The following is a 16,992-nucleotide window of genomic DNA, read 5'->3' as shown; positions in this document are numbered from 1 at the left end:
GCCCAACCATAAAGATCCCAGTTTGATCCACTAGCTTAGTATGATGGAAATATGAAATTAAATATCTAAGTTTTGTTTATTTTGGAAGTGATGGAAATAGAGAGAACAACGGTTGATCTTTTGCCTTCCTGTTCCAAAACAAAACAAAACAAAACAAAAACAAGAAGAATCACTAGGACTCAACTTATGCTATAAGTAATATAATATATATCTTCTTTCGCACGTTATATATATATATATATATATATATATATATCATATCGCGTCTAAAGGAAGCAATGTATTATTTATCAGTTATGAAACATTGATGAGAAAATAATAACTAAAAAACTTTTAAAATTTTTTTAAAAAAAATTGGGATCGGTTTTAAAATTAGATATCATCTGTACTTGATCGATTTACTTTGACTATTCTTCCCTCCCTTAATTTCTATCACCTCATGTATATCCAAATCCCTTTCCATCTTGTATCCTCTGCTTTTTCGCGACGCGTCCGATCCGCGTAAAAAAGTGAGAGGAAGGCAACACCATCTATATAATAATTAATCCCATGGATCAAGAACCGGGAAGTAGGGCTGCACAAAGACTGGACTGGACCGGGTTTGGTACCTGTCTGAAGTCTGGTCTGAAAAATGATCGGGTTGGACTTTTTGGTCCGTAGTCTTGTCCGGTCTGGTAAGACCCGGGACCAAGACCGGGTTGGACTTGGTCCACCGGGTTACTGGACCAGTCCAGGTTGATTCTACTTTTTTTTTAAAAAAAAAATTAATACGTATTTACTCTGTTTTTTTTTTAAAAAAAAAAACTTTGTGACATATTTACTTTGCTGATCTTGTTGTAGATATTCTAAAATTAAACCTTTCCATTAAACCTTTCCACTAGATAAATATTAACTTATTACTATAATATGACAATAATGTGGTCTGCCCTCTGCATATAAGAAAAAAAATATTAAACATGATCATATTTAGGATCCTAGAAGAGACAACATGAGGAGAAAATTAAGGGAAAACAACAAGGAACAAAAGATTTGAATAACCAAACTTGTCTTTAAATTATCATTAGTCAATATTCATTGAACCTACATATCAAAATATGTCCTTAACCTGTAGGAGTTAAAAGGTCCGTTGCCTGTACAAAAATCAAGGTGAGTCAAGCTATACACCAATCCTAATTAGCTGGACAAGCCATTCATACAAAGTCACTGTCAAGCACTAATTATCATCAGCCAACTATATGGTAATTTTAACTAACTAACCAAAAGATCAACCTGCACAATTAAACCAGTCAAAAAAATCCAGCCATGTAGTCAAAAAACAAACTATCACCATCAAGCAACCAAAAGACTTTATAGTCTAAGTCCAAAATATCTGAAACTGAAATGCTGAAAGTCATACATCCTCTCCAACATCAGTAACACTGGAATAATCTGAAAAGTATATAAAACATAAGTAGTCAATGACATTACAATAGTCATGGTAAAAATATGACATTACAATACAACATACACTAAAAAATGATTACAAACAACTGAAATTTATTTGAGCATTTATATAAAATATAAATAATCAATGGTATCACAACACATACCAGTCTTCACCACACCCTCTGTTTCCTGAAAGTTATCAAACTCTTGAAGCATGGATGTAAATTCAGAGAGAGATCTCCCGGGGAGTAGCCAATTTTGGGCACAGATAAGTGCTTCAGTCATTGTTGGTGATAGTGAACTCCTATAAGAGTCCACTATACGTCCTCCAGTGCTAAAGGCTGATTCAGAGGCCACTGTAGACACTGGCACAGCCAAGATATCACGTGCCATCCTAGAAAGTATTTTATATTTACTAGAATTGACTCTCCACCATGCTAATATATCAAAATCATCATCAACAGGGGTATCATCGGCTGAAGAAGATGAAAGATATCTATCTAATTCAGATTGTGGGTCTGAGGAGCTTTTTTCTTTCTGGGATGCCAACCATCTGCGACCTGGATCTCTACTGCCTTGGCCTTGTAGCATCGTTGATGTTGATGATCTTGGGGGTACAGAAGAAACATTGCTTGAAGTACTACTAGTTGCTTGCCCCACAGAATACTCATCAAACATGCGATACAAAACATCTCTAATCTTAATTTTCATGGCCATGCAAACTTCCACATCATGAAAAAGATGATCAAAAATATGATATACATAAGCAAGCTTGTAGCGAGGATCCAAAATCACAGCAACAATGAGCAAAGGATTCATGTTCTCTGTTTGACCCCAATATTTTTCATATTTACTTCTCATGCTAAGGGACATCTCCATAAGTAAAGGATCGGCATTCACAATGTTCTCTTCCAACAACTCATGAATTAGAGCAATTTGGTGGAAACAAGTGTTAGAAGTGACATCTAGTGAACTTGAAAACATTAGAGTTATGTCATAGAACACCTTCAAGAATTTAAGAAACATTCTTGCCTTATTCCAATCACTAGCTTTAGGAGGGCCTTCATTCCTGGAACCTCTAGCAAAGTATGCCTCATAATCATCATCTTCATCTTCCAACCGTTCAAAAGCCTTTTGAAATTTCAAAGCAGATTCCAACATCAAATATGTTGAATTCCACCGAGTATTAACATCAAGACAAACAAGGCTGGTGGTGTCCACTTTCTCTAATTCAGCAATATTCTTGAACTTTTGGAGACGAGCTGGAGAAGAACGAACATATTTAACTGCATTGCGGATTGAATCAAAGCTGTTCTTTAACTCCTTTAACCCATCATTAACCACCAAGTTAAGTATATGTGCAGAACATCTAAGATGAAGGTAGTCACCTCCACAAATCATGCCTTTCCAATTCTTAAGCCGCTTTTTCAGATATGACAAGGCAGTATCATTAGATGATGCATTGTCCATGGTTATGGTAAACACCTTCTCTATTCCCCACTCTAATAGGCACTTCTCAATGGTCTTCCCTATTGTATCGCCCCTATGATTTTCAATCATGCAGAAATTCAATATCCTCTTATGCAACTTCCAATCAGGATCAATAAAATGACAAGTCAAACACAAATAACTAAAGTTTTGAGTGGATGTCCAGCAATCAGTTGTTAAAGAAACACGATGTGCAGACTTTTTCAACACCTCTTTCAAGATCTTGATTTCTCCAAGGTATAGTTGCCAGCAATCTCTAGCAACTGTTGTCCGGGATGGAATTCGAAATCTTGGTTCTAGCTCTTTGACAAAAGTTCTAAACCCATGCTTCTCAACGATCCTAAATGGCATCTCATCACAAATAACAAATTCAGCCAATGCCCTTCTACATCGTTTTTGATTAAAAACGTGAGAGACTAAGCTTCCCCTTTGCCCACTTGGTGTCACATAGTTCAACATTGATTGCTTTGGTATTGTGTCAGCCCTGTTTGGGTTCTTGTTACATTTTGGAAAATGCCTCTTCAAAGATGTTGTGCCATGCTTATTTGGGTCACAAGCATAAATTGCATGACAATATTTGCAAGCAGCCTTAACTTCTCCATTTGTTTCTTCTAAAGGTAACTTCACAAAATGCTCCCAAACTTGTGATTTTGTGCTTTTCTTCTCAGGCTCTTTTCTCTTTCTACTCACATTGTCTCCACCTTCATCTTGTGTAATATTAGAAACAGGATCAGTAGTAGTAGTAGGAGGAGGAGGTACTGGTTCATCAGGAGGGGGCATTTCAGTTTCACCAATCCCCACTAATTGTGTTTGTGTAGACAAGGATTGATCAGTACTAGCTGAAGTTTCATCCACCATTTCTAACATGCAAAATAAATAATCATGCATTAAAGATTGAACATATAAGATAATACAACTGGAAGATAATAAAAGTAAGCATATATATCATAACAGGAAGGTCAAAGTAAACTTTGATTGAATAAATGTCTAATAAATATATATATATATTCAAAGATAGTTGGTGATAATTTGTAAGGATTGTTGAACATCGAACAAGGACAACCCATTGACTAAAGAGGACGAAGAATTAGGCAATTAGCTATATAGTGAGAGGCATTCAGCAGGCACTTATATGAAGATAGCATAGACGGGTAAACATACAGGACCATAATATCATTAAAACTTGCCCTATTGGTGTTCCAAGACCAATGATATGTAGTACTTACTGGTAGGAATTGAATATTCAATTTGGAATTTGATTAATGAGTGTTCATATAATAACTATATTTTCAACGCAGAAAAAGTTCATAATTTCATCATTACCAAAAAAAAAAATCATCATATACCTACCAAACAAATAAAGAGGGAATCATATAACAGTCATACTTAAATCCTACCTTCATCAGAAGATTAAGGCATTCAAGTTATGAGTCTTTATTAGTCATATGCTCCTAATTATCTACTGGTCCCGACTATAATGTGAGACCTTAACCTCCCCTTCAATTCACACTATCAATGCTGATTTAAATTAAAGAAACAGCTTATAAATACATATATATATATATATAATACAAATGTAATTTTTTTCACATTAGAATTGAAACTTGGGTTGCGACTTGCGACGTAGGTGAAGGAAATAACAATACAATTGGGGGGATTAATTATGCGTACACAAAGGCAATCACGACTTAAGAATCATAATCAAAAGTGGGAGATGACAAAACTGATTATAAATTGGCCGAACAAAGACAAGGCAGAAGCGGGCAGTTGCGTCCCAAAGAATAGTTTCGAACGAACCTTTTGAGGAGAAAAAGCTACTCTAATGTTGAAGAAGAAGCCAATCGAATGTTGATGGAAGCGAAGATGAACAACAAGTCGGCAGACCGCAGCAACTATGGAAGCCTCAAAGAAAAAGGAGGAAAGAGCGGCAGAATAGAAAGGTTAGGGCACACAAAAGGGAAATTGAAAATTGAAAAGGAGAAAGACGAAAAGTGTCTTGGATTATTGGATTGGGCACTTGGACTTGGGCTCATATTTTGCATTCTATTAAGTCACATATATTTGAATATGTAATAAAATTCCACCTGGACCGGGCCAGACTATATGGTCTGATGCATCAGTCTTTAACCCGGTCTTACCCGGTATTTTGGTCTAACCCGATTGGTCTAGTCTGCTCTTCAGGTTGTTTTTTACAGACCGGGTCGGTCCGGGTTCGTCCGGGTTGGACCGGGTTGACCGGGTCCCGGGTTTTTTTGCACAGCCCTACCGGGAAGTACCAACGTAGAAGCTTGTTATCAAATAGAAAGTGATTTCGGAGAGACAATGAAGCACCCACGGCATGACCACCCAGTGAGGCTGGAAGGAGACGAACCAAACCCATTTGAATGCAGTGGATGCAAAGAACCAGGGTCCGGCCCTAGGTACCGATGTGAAAGGGGTTGTCCCTTTGTCCTACACAAGGACTGTTCCAAGGCTTGCCCTGAGTCCCCATCCATAGGCCATCCATTGGTGGATAACAGCAGATTCAAGTTTCTCTGGGAACCTCCCCGCAGACCGAAACGCCTGTTTTGCGTCGCTTGCGGGGGGGCCGTTAAAGGGTTTGTGTATCATGATCGCAAACACGATCTTGTCTTGCACCCTTGTTGCATGAACCTGAAGAGCACCATGTCTGATCCCTCTGAAAAGCTGACTCTGAATCTTGATAACAAGATGCCCTCCAAGTGTGTGAAATGTAAGGAGAAGGTTTTAAAAGTACAGAGCAAAAGGCCGTTCACAGGGTGGTCTTACGTGTCTTCTTGTGAAAAATATTGTTACCATGTCTATTGTGTGAAGAAATTGATTCCGGATGGATGGAAAAGTGGCTCTTTCAATGGTGGTTCCTCTTCTTCTTCGTCTCTGAGGGGAAGAAACTTGTCCAAACATGGGACTGCAAGCTCAAGCTCGATCACATCAGCCAAACGTTCTTCGGCCTTGGCAAGAAGAGGCTCGTCGAGATCATCTTTCACTCGTGGGCTGATCAAAGTGGTGAAGATAGGTTTGAGCGTTATAATGTCACTTCTACTTGGAAATCCAACTCCACTGATTACTGCCGTCGCTGAAAACTGGCTGGGTTGAAGGAAACGGACGCAGTTCCAGTATGTGATATATATCTATATAATTTACGTAATGGTATTTTTATACTGCTCGTAATCCTTGAGTTTGTTTGTATTATGTGTGTCGAACTTGGGTTAACTGATGATTGATCCAAGTCTCTGCCGATTGGCTTTATGTTCTCTTGGCACTTGGTTGTACTTTTGCACGGTTTGTTTTCTTTTACTGGATCCTCCAGCCTTTAAATTATAGGTTGAAGTCCAGATTGGTTTCTTTTTGAATTTGTGTTTTATGTGTAAAAGAACATGCTAGGTTTCGAATGTGAGTCTTTAAGAAGAAATATTGATCTTGTATGTAAATCGAACTCTGGATGTGAAAAACTATCTGGACACGAGGTAGTAAAGAGGATCTCTTCTACCTCCGGAGGCGGGGAGAAAAGAGTTTCCAGATGTAAAGAACCTGATAATGCCTTTTTGTCTCTCCCCCTCTCTCGATTCTTCGGGGCGGTGAGAGTGTTTTTCTCGTCAGTGGGGTGAGGGTCTTTCGCGGAATCTTCCTCTTTAAAGTAATGTTTACTCCCTCTGTTCCTTATTATAAGAGACATTTGATGCTTATGGTATGTTCCTATATATAAGAGACACTTAAAAGTTGTCTCTACTTTTTTGTGTTGATTTTCTATTTTACTCATATTTATTGTCTCCAACTCACACTCTCTCTCCCTCCTACTTCTCTTTCTTTTAATAATTTAATTATTCTCTTTCATGCTCTCTCTCCTTATTAATAAGGGCAGTTTTGGAAAAAAAATTATACTTTTTACACATTGATTGTCCTTAACTAATTTTAACTGTTTTTTTGATCAACGTAAATCGGTTATTCGTCTCTTATAATAAGGAACGGAGGGAGTATCATTTTTCGCGCGTGCCTTTTGGGTCTTGGTCGCGTCTTTGGTTTTCGTAACAATAATAACCAGATTGGAGGGCTTCAATGACGGCAAATCACACACAGCGGCTTACAAATAAAACAGTTCGCTTATTAATTAAATAAACAATTTATAAAATAATAAAATTTTAACGGGAATAAATTTGAGCTAGAAGATAAAAAAAATAAAATAAAATGATGACTATTAATTATAAGGTAGTACAAGTATCAGTATAAACAAATAAAAATGGAAAAGTAATTCAAAAGTAATTCAAATTAAAAAATTAAAATGAATTTGATTTTCTTAATTTGGAATAATTAATATTAATAATAAATAATAAAGCAAAAGATATATGACTATTATAAGAACCTGGTATGGAAAAAAAAAAACTATAAAGACCTGATGAAAAATCAAGCGCAGCTACAAGGACATGATAAAAAAAAAAAACTATATAAACTTAATTTAAATCAGGTGAAACTATAAAAACTTACAAATTATTAATTTTTCCTTATAGGTAAAAGCAAAAGTTGTTTCCTTTTCTAAAATACTATCATGACAGAAAAGAAAAATAATGAACACCTTAGCCATATCTTTATGAATTTATTAGTCCTCAGGCCATTCATTTCTTGCAGGCTCCTCGGTAACGACTTGAGAATCAGAACCAGGAAGCATTTCGTCAAGATCCTTCGCAACTCGAGGATCCAGGGAATCATCATCATCACGAAGATGATGCTGGGGGTTTTGGTGAGCCATGAATATAATGATGCTCGTTGACTGAACAAGAAAGGTGGAATCGTAAGGAGCATGAAGCAGATGCTTGAGTCCTTTGTACGGAGCAATGGATTGATTAGTAGCTAAGTGAGTCCGCAAGTAACAGTATATACTGTGAAATTAGCTTGGAAAGAACGCCATCCCACAGGACACGTCAATGGAAGTGGGGTTGAACGCCACGTCTAGGAAGATTCCTTTTCCTCTTGACGGGGATCTGGAAATATCCAGTGTCCTCTGGTTTTCCTGAACCAGTTTGGGTGTCTGCACGGTAAGCTTTGGATCTAAAACTTTTAATTAATTATTTTAAAATAAAAAAATTACCTTTTGAAAAAAAAAAAAAACAGTTAAGAGATTATCTTTTATCTTAAAATTTTATGCTTATTAAAATAATTGTTTCAGTAATTTAATCAAAAAATAAGAAAAAAAATAAAATACCTTTGTAAACATAAGCTATCATCCGTGAATATTAATGAAAAATTCACTTTTTTGGTACAAGAAGAATTGCTTTTTGAAAAAATGAAGAAAAACAAAAAAAATGCTTCTATAAACACAAGTTATTAGAAGCAAATGTATGCCATTGAAGTTAAAAAAAGACCTAACTGGATATTTTATTTAGTTCGACACCCTTTATCAACGTCTGCTTATAATTTTCACATGTCCCTTATTTTTTTTGTCAAATAATGTTCACATGTCAACATAAAATAAACCATCAAAAGATGAGAGTTTTAAAATGTTGAGAAAGAATTTAGAGGTTAGGTTGTAAAATATAAATTATGTATCCGTCATATGTTAAAATTTCAATTTTCATATAATTATTTTAGAATTTTTTTATTTGAAAAAGCAGCGCTATTATTTAAATGAGAGATAAATAAAATTAAAAATAAAGAGAGAGAGAGAGAGAGGGAGGGAGGGAGTGTGTGTGAGAGAGAATATGCGAAAATAAAACAGAGGGATAAAAATAAATTTTGGGCTGACTTAATCATATATGTTTAAACCCCAAATTTTTTCACATTAATTATAAAAATAAATTTTATAAGAAATTATATAATAAAATAAATTAAATTTTAGCAACTAAAATTATGGGCACTAAGAAGCAAAGAATCATTTAATTTTTTTTTTAAAAAATACCATAGGATTATCCAATTTTAATAAATTTTATCTAACATTGTAAATGTAATCAATATTTATAAAAGTTGTGAATGGCCTTAAAAAGTGACTTTGTTACTTGCTGGATACCGGAATCCATCTTTACCCTCAACACTTTGATGTCGATGCTCAGCCTTTCCTGAGATACTTCAAGAGGCGCAGGCCTTTATAAAAAAAAATTGTAAATCACCGTTAATCAAAAACAGTATAATAATAAATATTATTTATTAAGATATGAATAGTTTTATTATATTATTTTAATTATTTCCGGTCTAAATTGCTAACCGTGAAATGCTGCCTTTACTAGCTTATTACCTTAACCAGTTTATTAACCTGCTCAGATTTTTGTACCTTGCCCATATCAATAAGAGTGTGCACGTGAATATTTTTTTGTTATTGCAATATATAATTAATTAAATAAATTCTTATTGACCGGATATAAATATTTGAGCAGCATGCTATCCATTATATCTGTTCCCAAATTAAAATTATATATCTATGTATTACAAAATTCATTCAATAAAAACCTCTCAATATATATATGCTGTCTATCTTTAATTTGAAGTGTGCTAACATTTTATAAATACTCCTCCGATCCTTAATATAGGACCCAATTGTTGAGTTAGTTTTGATCCTAAATATAAGACTCATTTCTTATATTTATCAATTTTCTCTAAATTACCCATATGGATACTCCCTCAACCATAATCAAGTAGAAGAGGGGGATGGGTATTAAGAAAGATGATTATATTGTTTTAGGAAAAACGTGTCACATTTCTTATCATTAACTAACCTACCTAACTTTCTTAATCTAATCAAACTAGTTAAATGGGTCTTATATCAAAAATTAGAAAAGTACCCTTTTTAGTTGCGCGAGCGTCTGAATCTCTCCATCTTCATGAGAGAGTACGTCAGGAAAGTTTGAACATAATGGGAAGCTTATATACTCCTCTGATCCTAAATATAAGACCCTTTTTGTAGTGTAAATTACACTATGAAATGGGTCTTATATTTAGGACCGGAAGAGTAATAATAAATGAATAAATTACTCTAATCTTCTTTGCTTTTTAGCCTAATTACACGGATCTGTACTTAATTCTATTAAGAGTATTCTGAAAATATATTTAAATAAATTTTATTCACTAATCTACCATTCATTGTACTAAATCGTTAATATCGACTAAAATTCTTTTGAAGAATTTAAGATTTTTTTTTATTTGATTTTATTTTCTATTTTTGAAAATTAATTATTTTTTAATTTTTTACCATATTAGGCCAAAAATTCAAGTAATTTAATTAAAACAGATATTAAAATTTTGATTAATTTTTTTAATTAATAACACTTGACTAAATATGTTTATATATGTCTGTGGCAAAAAATGTGTTGACAAATTTTAAATTATAAATCTAATTGGTTTACGCAATCTCTCAAACTTATATCATTTATATGACATGATTAAAAAATACGAGTTTAAAAAATATTTTTTAGCCATTATTAGAAAAATGTAATGAAAAATTAAAATCATAAAATTTTGATGACATAATCAAGAATAATAAATATTATAACATATCAGAAAGTTTGAAAATACATGCATTTGAGAATTTTTAAGTTATGTAAAAATTATTTTTGAAAATGTTTAAATAATTCTTGTGTTAAATAAGAATATTTTGCTCAAAACAAAAATTTAAGAGTCAAATTTAATGGTCAATTAACAGTTTAGGTAAATGAAAATAAATTCTAAATTATAAAAAAGAGATTTGTATAACTCATTTTAAATTTAAGAGATATTCACGTACCTTTCTAAAATAGGGAAAAAGTTTCTGTGTAAAATAAAATGGTGGTTAATATATTTTACTCTTAACAAATACTCCTTAGTCCTATTTATAAGACAGAGAGAGAAGATTTTTTTATCTTATTTATAAGTCATTTCATTAAATTTTTACCATGAATGTATCATACTGTCTTTTATTTATTATAATGTGGATAGTTATTTTCTTTTAAAATGAGTATATATTAAATAGGGATAAAGGTATAAAGTTGTTATACTTTAATAAAGTGTTAATACAGTTTAAGATTTTTTTCTTTTATCTATGTAAAACATATTGAAAATGCTTTATAAATAGGATAAGAGGAATATACACGACAGAAATGGTGATGAAATGCATACATATTACGGATGCTGGCAACAAGCCTCGTCACTCGTCGTACCATTATTGCCCGTTACGGGCCGCACTTTTTGGGCCTTTTTGCAGGTCCAATTACACGATGAGTTATATCGCGTTCTTCATTTGTTTATTACTCCCCCTCCTCAATCAAATCACATTTGTGTCCCCGTATAAAATTCCATCTGTCTCCCCGTATAATTTTTTTTATCATTAATTATGAAAATAAATTTTACAGAAGGTATATAATTACATAAATTAATTTTCATAACTAAAATTATAGTCTCTGCTCTCTAAGAAAGAACAAATTCTTATAATTTTGGAATACCAGAAATTTATTTATTTTTAAAAAAATTTATCTGACATTATAAATATCTATATTTTCCAAAAAAATAATGGTAGGTATGGTTTTGTCCCCTCAAATTCCCCTCAAATTCATTTTTCGAGTGGAGACTGACATGATGCTGACGAAAGTCGTAGGGGTGCCCTAGCTAGCAATGTTTGACGCGGCTTTATCGTAGGGATACCCGAATTCGTGATGTCAAATTTACTTTTATATTAGTTTCTATTCTTAATATAAAAATTAATTTAATTTTTAATTTAATTTTAGATATAAAATTTAAATTTATTTTATCGTTGTAACTTTTATTTATTTATTTTTTTTAAAGTAGTCATTAGAGTAGTGTACATGTTAAAATATTTTATCAAATAATAATTTTAACTAATATATCTTATTACTAGGAATATTTTAGAGACAAATAACTGATTTTTAATCTACTCAAATTAGTTAATGACCTCCAAAAATAGTACTCCTTAAGTCCTTAATATAATACTCATTTAACTAATTTGATTAAATTAAAGAAATTAAATAAGTTAGCTAATTATAAAAAATACGACATGTTTTTCCTAAAACACTATAATCATCTTTCTTAGTACCTCATCTCCCCTTTTCATTTGATTATGGTTGAGAGAGTATCCATAGAGGTAATTTAGAAAAAATTAATAAATATAAGAAATAGGTTTTATATTTAGAACCAAAACTAACTTAACAATTGAATCTTATATTAAAGAACATATGAGTAGTAAATTACTCGTCTTAGTATGTATTTGATCATCTTTTTTAACATACATCCTTTTATTATTTTTCCCCTAAATTTCAATTTTACATAGTTTTTATCATTTTATATGATCCAAATAATTGTCATTTAAGAAATCTGCTAAAATTACTTTAAAATAATAAATATGTAAAAAAAATATTTTTTTAAGATCAAACTCAAATCAAAGTAGCTAGATCAAATATATCAAAGTAGTCAATTAGCTTTTGCCACGTGTTTTATTAGGCGCACTGATACTTAGACCCGAGTAACTAAAAAGATGGTCATCTAAGGAGAAGTTTGGATAGCGCTAAAAGTACTTTTAAAAAGTACTTTTCCGTAAATCAAGACAAAGTCCCTCACATATTTATTTCATATACTATAAAAACACTTTTAAAATTATAATTTTAATTCTATCTAAATACTCTCTAAGCCGACTTGCGATTGCCCAAGAATCCAAGGTTGATCGATTCAATCTCCCAAAATTATACTGATCGACCAAATCGAAATTGAAGGAGTGGACGCATAGTTTTAAACTATGAAATCGTTCCTCTGATGCAGTCTCCCAGACCTCGGAAACCTTGCCTATAATGACACAATAAGGCTATAAGGAGGATAATAAGAAGGAAGAATTGCAACAAAAAAAACCGTAAAAATTAAGAAAATTACATACAGCAACCCGTTCAGAAAAATTGTTATTTGCTTATCAATTGTTGTCCAAACTTATATTAATATTATAATTGGTCCCTATTTGTAATTTTCTTTTTTGAAAAGTCCTTTTTGACACTTTTCTTAATAAGAAAATACTCCCAGACACTAAACAATTAATTTTCAGAGTGAGACAACTAACCTTGGATTGTTGGAGACACAAGAGTTTTTAGGTTTTATGGATGAAAACAATTAATATACTACCTCTCTCCGTTCTTCAATATAAAAGCTCATTTGAGTTTTATTTTAATCCCAAATATAAAACTCTAATCCACTTTATCTCATATATTTATTTATTTTTTTTAAAGATAGTCCTTGTAATAATAGTAGCTCTAACCAACACTTAATTAGTAAAGATATTTTAAGAGAGATAGCACATATTTATTACAAATAACTAATTTAACCAATTTTATTAATATACTTAAATTAATTAACTAGTTTTTATATGAAACAACCCAACAACTTTGTTATCCGTTTGAGTAGATGGAACTTGAATATTAAATATAAGAAGGAGGTTTGTATAACATGCATTTTAATTGTAAAAAAATTTATATGCGTTTTTAAAATAGAAAGAATGTTTCTATAATTGAAATAAAATAGAAGGGTAGTCGGTATATTTTACTTAAAAATCAAAGGTGTAAACCATGTTTTCAGGTAAACTCTGAAATTATTACAAATTAATTTCAGATTTTTGTAAAAACCTCTGATTAAAAAGATACTTTATCCGCCTTTAATTCGCACGCGGGGGGAGTCCGCTTTTCATCCGCGGAATCCGCTTCTCATCACTCACCTTCCCTTCCACAGGTCCAACGTGACGACTATGGCGGGGACGTTGTACTATCATCCATTCCGAAAATTTTTGTTCATCACCTTTCATCGGCGCCGCCGTGCTGCGTCTAAAAGGTCCTACCTTCACTGACGGTTTTTCTTTCTGGATCCCTGGTTGCGGAGCCGTCGTCTCATCTTCACGGCCCGGCGCCGCCGTCCCCTCGATCGGCTCATAGCGTCCGCATGAGAAACAGATAAAATGGATGCCTTTGTATTGAATCCTCTTTGGCTTCCCATTTACCAGAACAAACGAGCGCAATGGTGTACTCAAATACAGGCGAAGTGAACTTTTTTGCGTTTCAACGTAGTCTTGTCCACTTTCAGCACCCTCCATATCTGAGTTCCTAGCACATGAAGAATCCCTGTATCACAGTAATCCAAGGACAAATTTGCTATCCGAATCCACGCAGCTATTTTAGTGATTGTTTCCAACTCTGGTTCAAAGCATACATCTATTTTTCCATCTCTTCGCCAGACGTTCTTTCTCCTTCCAGGGGATAATCACATTAGGACCTAACTTGGTCATCTTTGGTTGGTGATGATATGGTGATTAATTTTAGAGTCAAATGCACTGAACTTCGTTTTATTTTTATTTATTGCAAAGAGTTCTCTTTTATTTTGGAAATCTCCACAAACTTCCCTTCACATTGAATATTACTCCTCCGTCCCTCGAATCCTATATATAAGTTATACTTCTTAAGAAAGGGCTGGTTCTATGCATAAATTTCACTTTATTTTTACTTGAAAATTTAATTTTTTTTTCGTTTTCACCTCAATTATAAATACGTGTATGTACATTGATTATATTACACATTTTCTCTCATTCAATAAATTATTACACAGTCTCTTCTAATTTTTTTCTACTCAAATTTTACTTGCTCTCTCCATAAATAATAATATATTTAGAAAAAATTATATATCTTATATATTTATTGTTTTTAAATAATTTTAACTCGGATTATGTAATACGTACCTTTCCTTTATTTTCAAAATTTCATTTGAGAATGAACAACACAGTACATTGTTTAAATTTGTTATGTAGTATAAAAAAAAAAAGGGCTTGTTTAAATTTTGCAAAGCTGCAAATTTGAGCCCACTGGCCACTAGTCCTTAGAACTTTGTGAAGGATAAGTGACCATCGTACCTTTAATGAAAGCACGCAAAGAAATTTAGTTGCACTTCAGGAAAAATGCTTTTTCTTTTTATTATTTGTTGATACACATTCATTTTTCTTTGTTTTTCTCAATACAAATACAATCATTTGATAAAGTATATTCAGTTCGTTAAGAAAATATCTTATAGTATTATTTTTTCAACACACGGAGGACATCACCATCGTCAAATTAAATCATAATCTGCTACTCTTTTTAAGAATTTAACAAATAAAAAGGAATAAAAATTCACTTATTAATTAAATAAAAAATTTATAAAATAATAAAATTTTAACTAGAATAAATTTGAGCTAGAAAATAAAAAATAAAATAATGACTATTAATTATAAAGTAGCGTAAATATTAGCATAAACAAATAAAATCGGAAAAATAATTCAAAAGTAATTCAAATTAAAATTAAAATGAATTTGATTTTCTTAATTTGGAATAATTAATATTAATAATAAATAATAAAGCAAAAGAGATATGATATTATAAGGACTTGGTAAGGAAAAAAAACTATTAAGACCTGATCAAAAATCAAGTGCAACTATAAGAACATAATAAAAAAGAAAAAAACTATATAAATTTAATTTAAAATTAGATGAAACTATAAAAATTTACAAATTTTCCTTTTTTAAAATACTATCATGATAGAAGAGAAAAATAATAAACACCTTAACCTTATCTTTATGAATTTATTAGTCCTCGGAGGCCATTCATTTCTTTCGGTGGTCCTATAAGTCATTTTCGGGGGGGAAAAATTTTAAAAAAAACAAACAAAGAAAGAAAGATGAAAGAACGATGCATCACAAGAGATCAAGGGAACAATGGAGACATCAATTTTTGTCCATATGCACTTCACTTTGCATTATTTATACAGTAGTGTTCTCCACGAAAACCACTGAGACAAGAACCAAGAAAGACCCATATGCACGTCACATGTTTTTTGGTAGTGCATGGACAAGGGCAACGACAATAGTCACTCATCACATGCGAAGTGATTCGTTCGAGTTCAACCAGGTTCCTCTCGCCCAATCAAATTTGCAACGGCAAACATCAGCACACAAACAAGGAAGGCTGAGACAGTGAACCACCAACAGATGCTTGAAGGCAAAAGCACGCCCATCATTCCCAAGAATCCAAACATGCCGATCAGAAACGCAGCTTCTTGCATCTTCTTCGCCATCGGAGGCCTTTTCTTGTGCAGCACAACAGCAGTTGAAGAAATGGAGAACGCCAGTGTAGAACAACCCACCGCAGCATAAGTCAGAACCTGGTTATCTTTTGCCTTTGATGAAACAGCAAGACTGATTATAGCATTTAGAAATTCAACAGGAAAAACAATGAAGCCCAGTTTGTTGTGCTCGGGCGGTGATGATGCAGGAGGATGGGTCACAGGCATATTAATGAAAGTATCATTAGGCCTCGAAGAATTAGTTTGCTGGACTGAGATTTCGGGAGAAACAGGGTTTGGAGCAGTAAAAACAGTGCCAGAACTGTTTGTGATAGATCTTGTTGAGGGCAAACTACGGGAGTGATTAGAATTGATTACGGCAGCATTAACATCTCCACCAGCTTGCTCTTCATCCTTCAACTTGGATCCTGTACATGCCACTGCTTCCAAGAATAAAGAACTAATTAGAGGTACAGAACAGCGGTGAGGATATAATAGTAAACTGACAAAAGCAAGGATCAGTTCTGATGAGACTTGAGAGTTGTCATATTGTCATCTCCATTGGAGGCTTTTATCTAACGCTTTCTCCTTTTGCAGGCCTTTCAGTCAAAGCCCTTGCTTTATCTGAGAACAGCTGTGTCTTGCACTGATGTTTTCTAGATCCTTTGAAGTAAAAATTGAGCGAGAAAGAAGAAAATAGAGAGAGATCCTGACTGTGGCATGGCATACATCTCTTTTTCTCTCATCACTTTGAAATAAATACGCTTCAAAGAATCATAGCAACCTGTAGCATTACCAAGTATCAGTACCTTAAGTAATAATAGTAGTGGAAGTAGTAGTTTGTAAATATATGCTTACCTCTTCCCTCATAAAGACCAAAGGCTTTACTTTATGCCTTTGCTCTCAGAACTGATATGAGAAATGGAAGTGCATCGATCCTCATGCCTCTCTGAGGTGAGTTTCTGTGGCACCAATATCACCCGTTTGAGCATATTATGCTTGAATAATCATGCACAATATATACAAACTCGG

At 33.1% G+C, this 16,992-nt stretch overlaps 1 protein-coding gene across 2 annotated transcripts; it reads right to left on the bottom strand.

Moving 5' to 3' along the window:
• Positions 1-12,997: 12,997 nt before the first annotated feature.
• LOC114739745 (uncharacterized) lies at positions 12,998-16,992 on the bottom strand. Of its 2 annotated transcripts, XR_003739634.1 has the most exons (3): positions 16,819-16,992; positions 16,495-16,744; positions 12,998-13,008 (listed from the first exon to the last, which is right to left on the bottom strand). XR_003739634.1 is itself a non-coding variant. In XM_028927828.1 (2 exons), coding segments are annotated over exons 1-2 (603 nt in total). In that variant the 5' UTR covers positions 16,496-16,572; the 3' UTR covers positions 15,763-15,798. The 2 variants fall into 2 exon arrangements, 1 of the variants encoding a protein (XP_028783661.1); XM_028927828.1 differs by lacking the exons at positions 12,998-13,008; positions 16,819-16,992 and adding an exon at positions 15,763-16,400 and having other exon boundaries at positions 16,495-16,572.

The sequence above is a fragment of the Neltuma alba genome, unplaced genomic scaffold (genome assembly GCF_004799145.2).
Source record: "Neltuma alba isolate B1F8T4 unplaced genomic scaffold, ASM479914v2 tig00002902_pilon, whole genome shotgun sequence".
Lineage (NCBI taxonomy): Eukaryota > Viridiplantae > Streptophyta > Magnoliopsida > Fabales > Fabaceae > Neltuma > Neltuma alba.
This window is presented reverse-complemented; position numbering and strand designations above follow the sequence as displayed.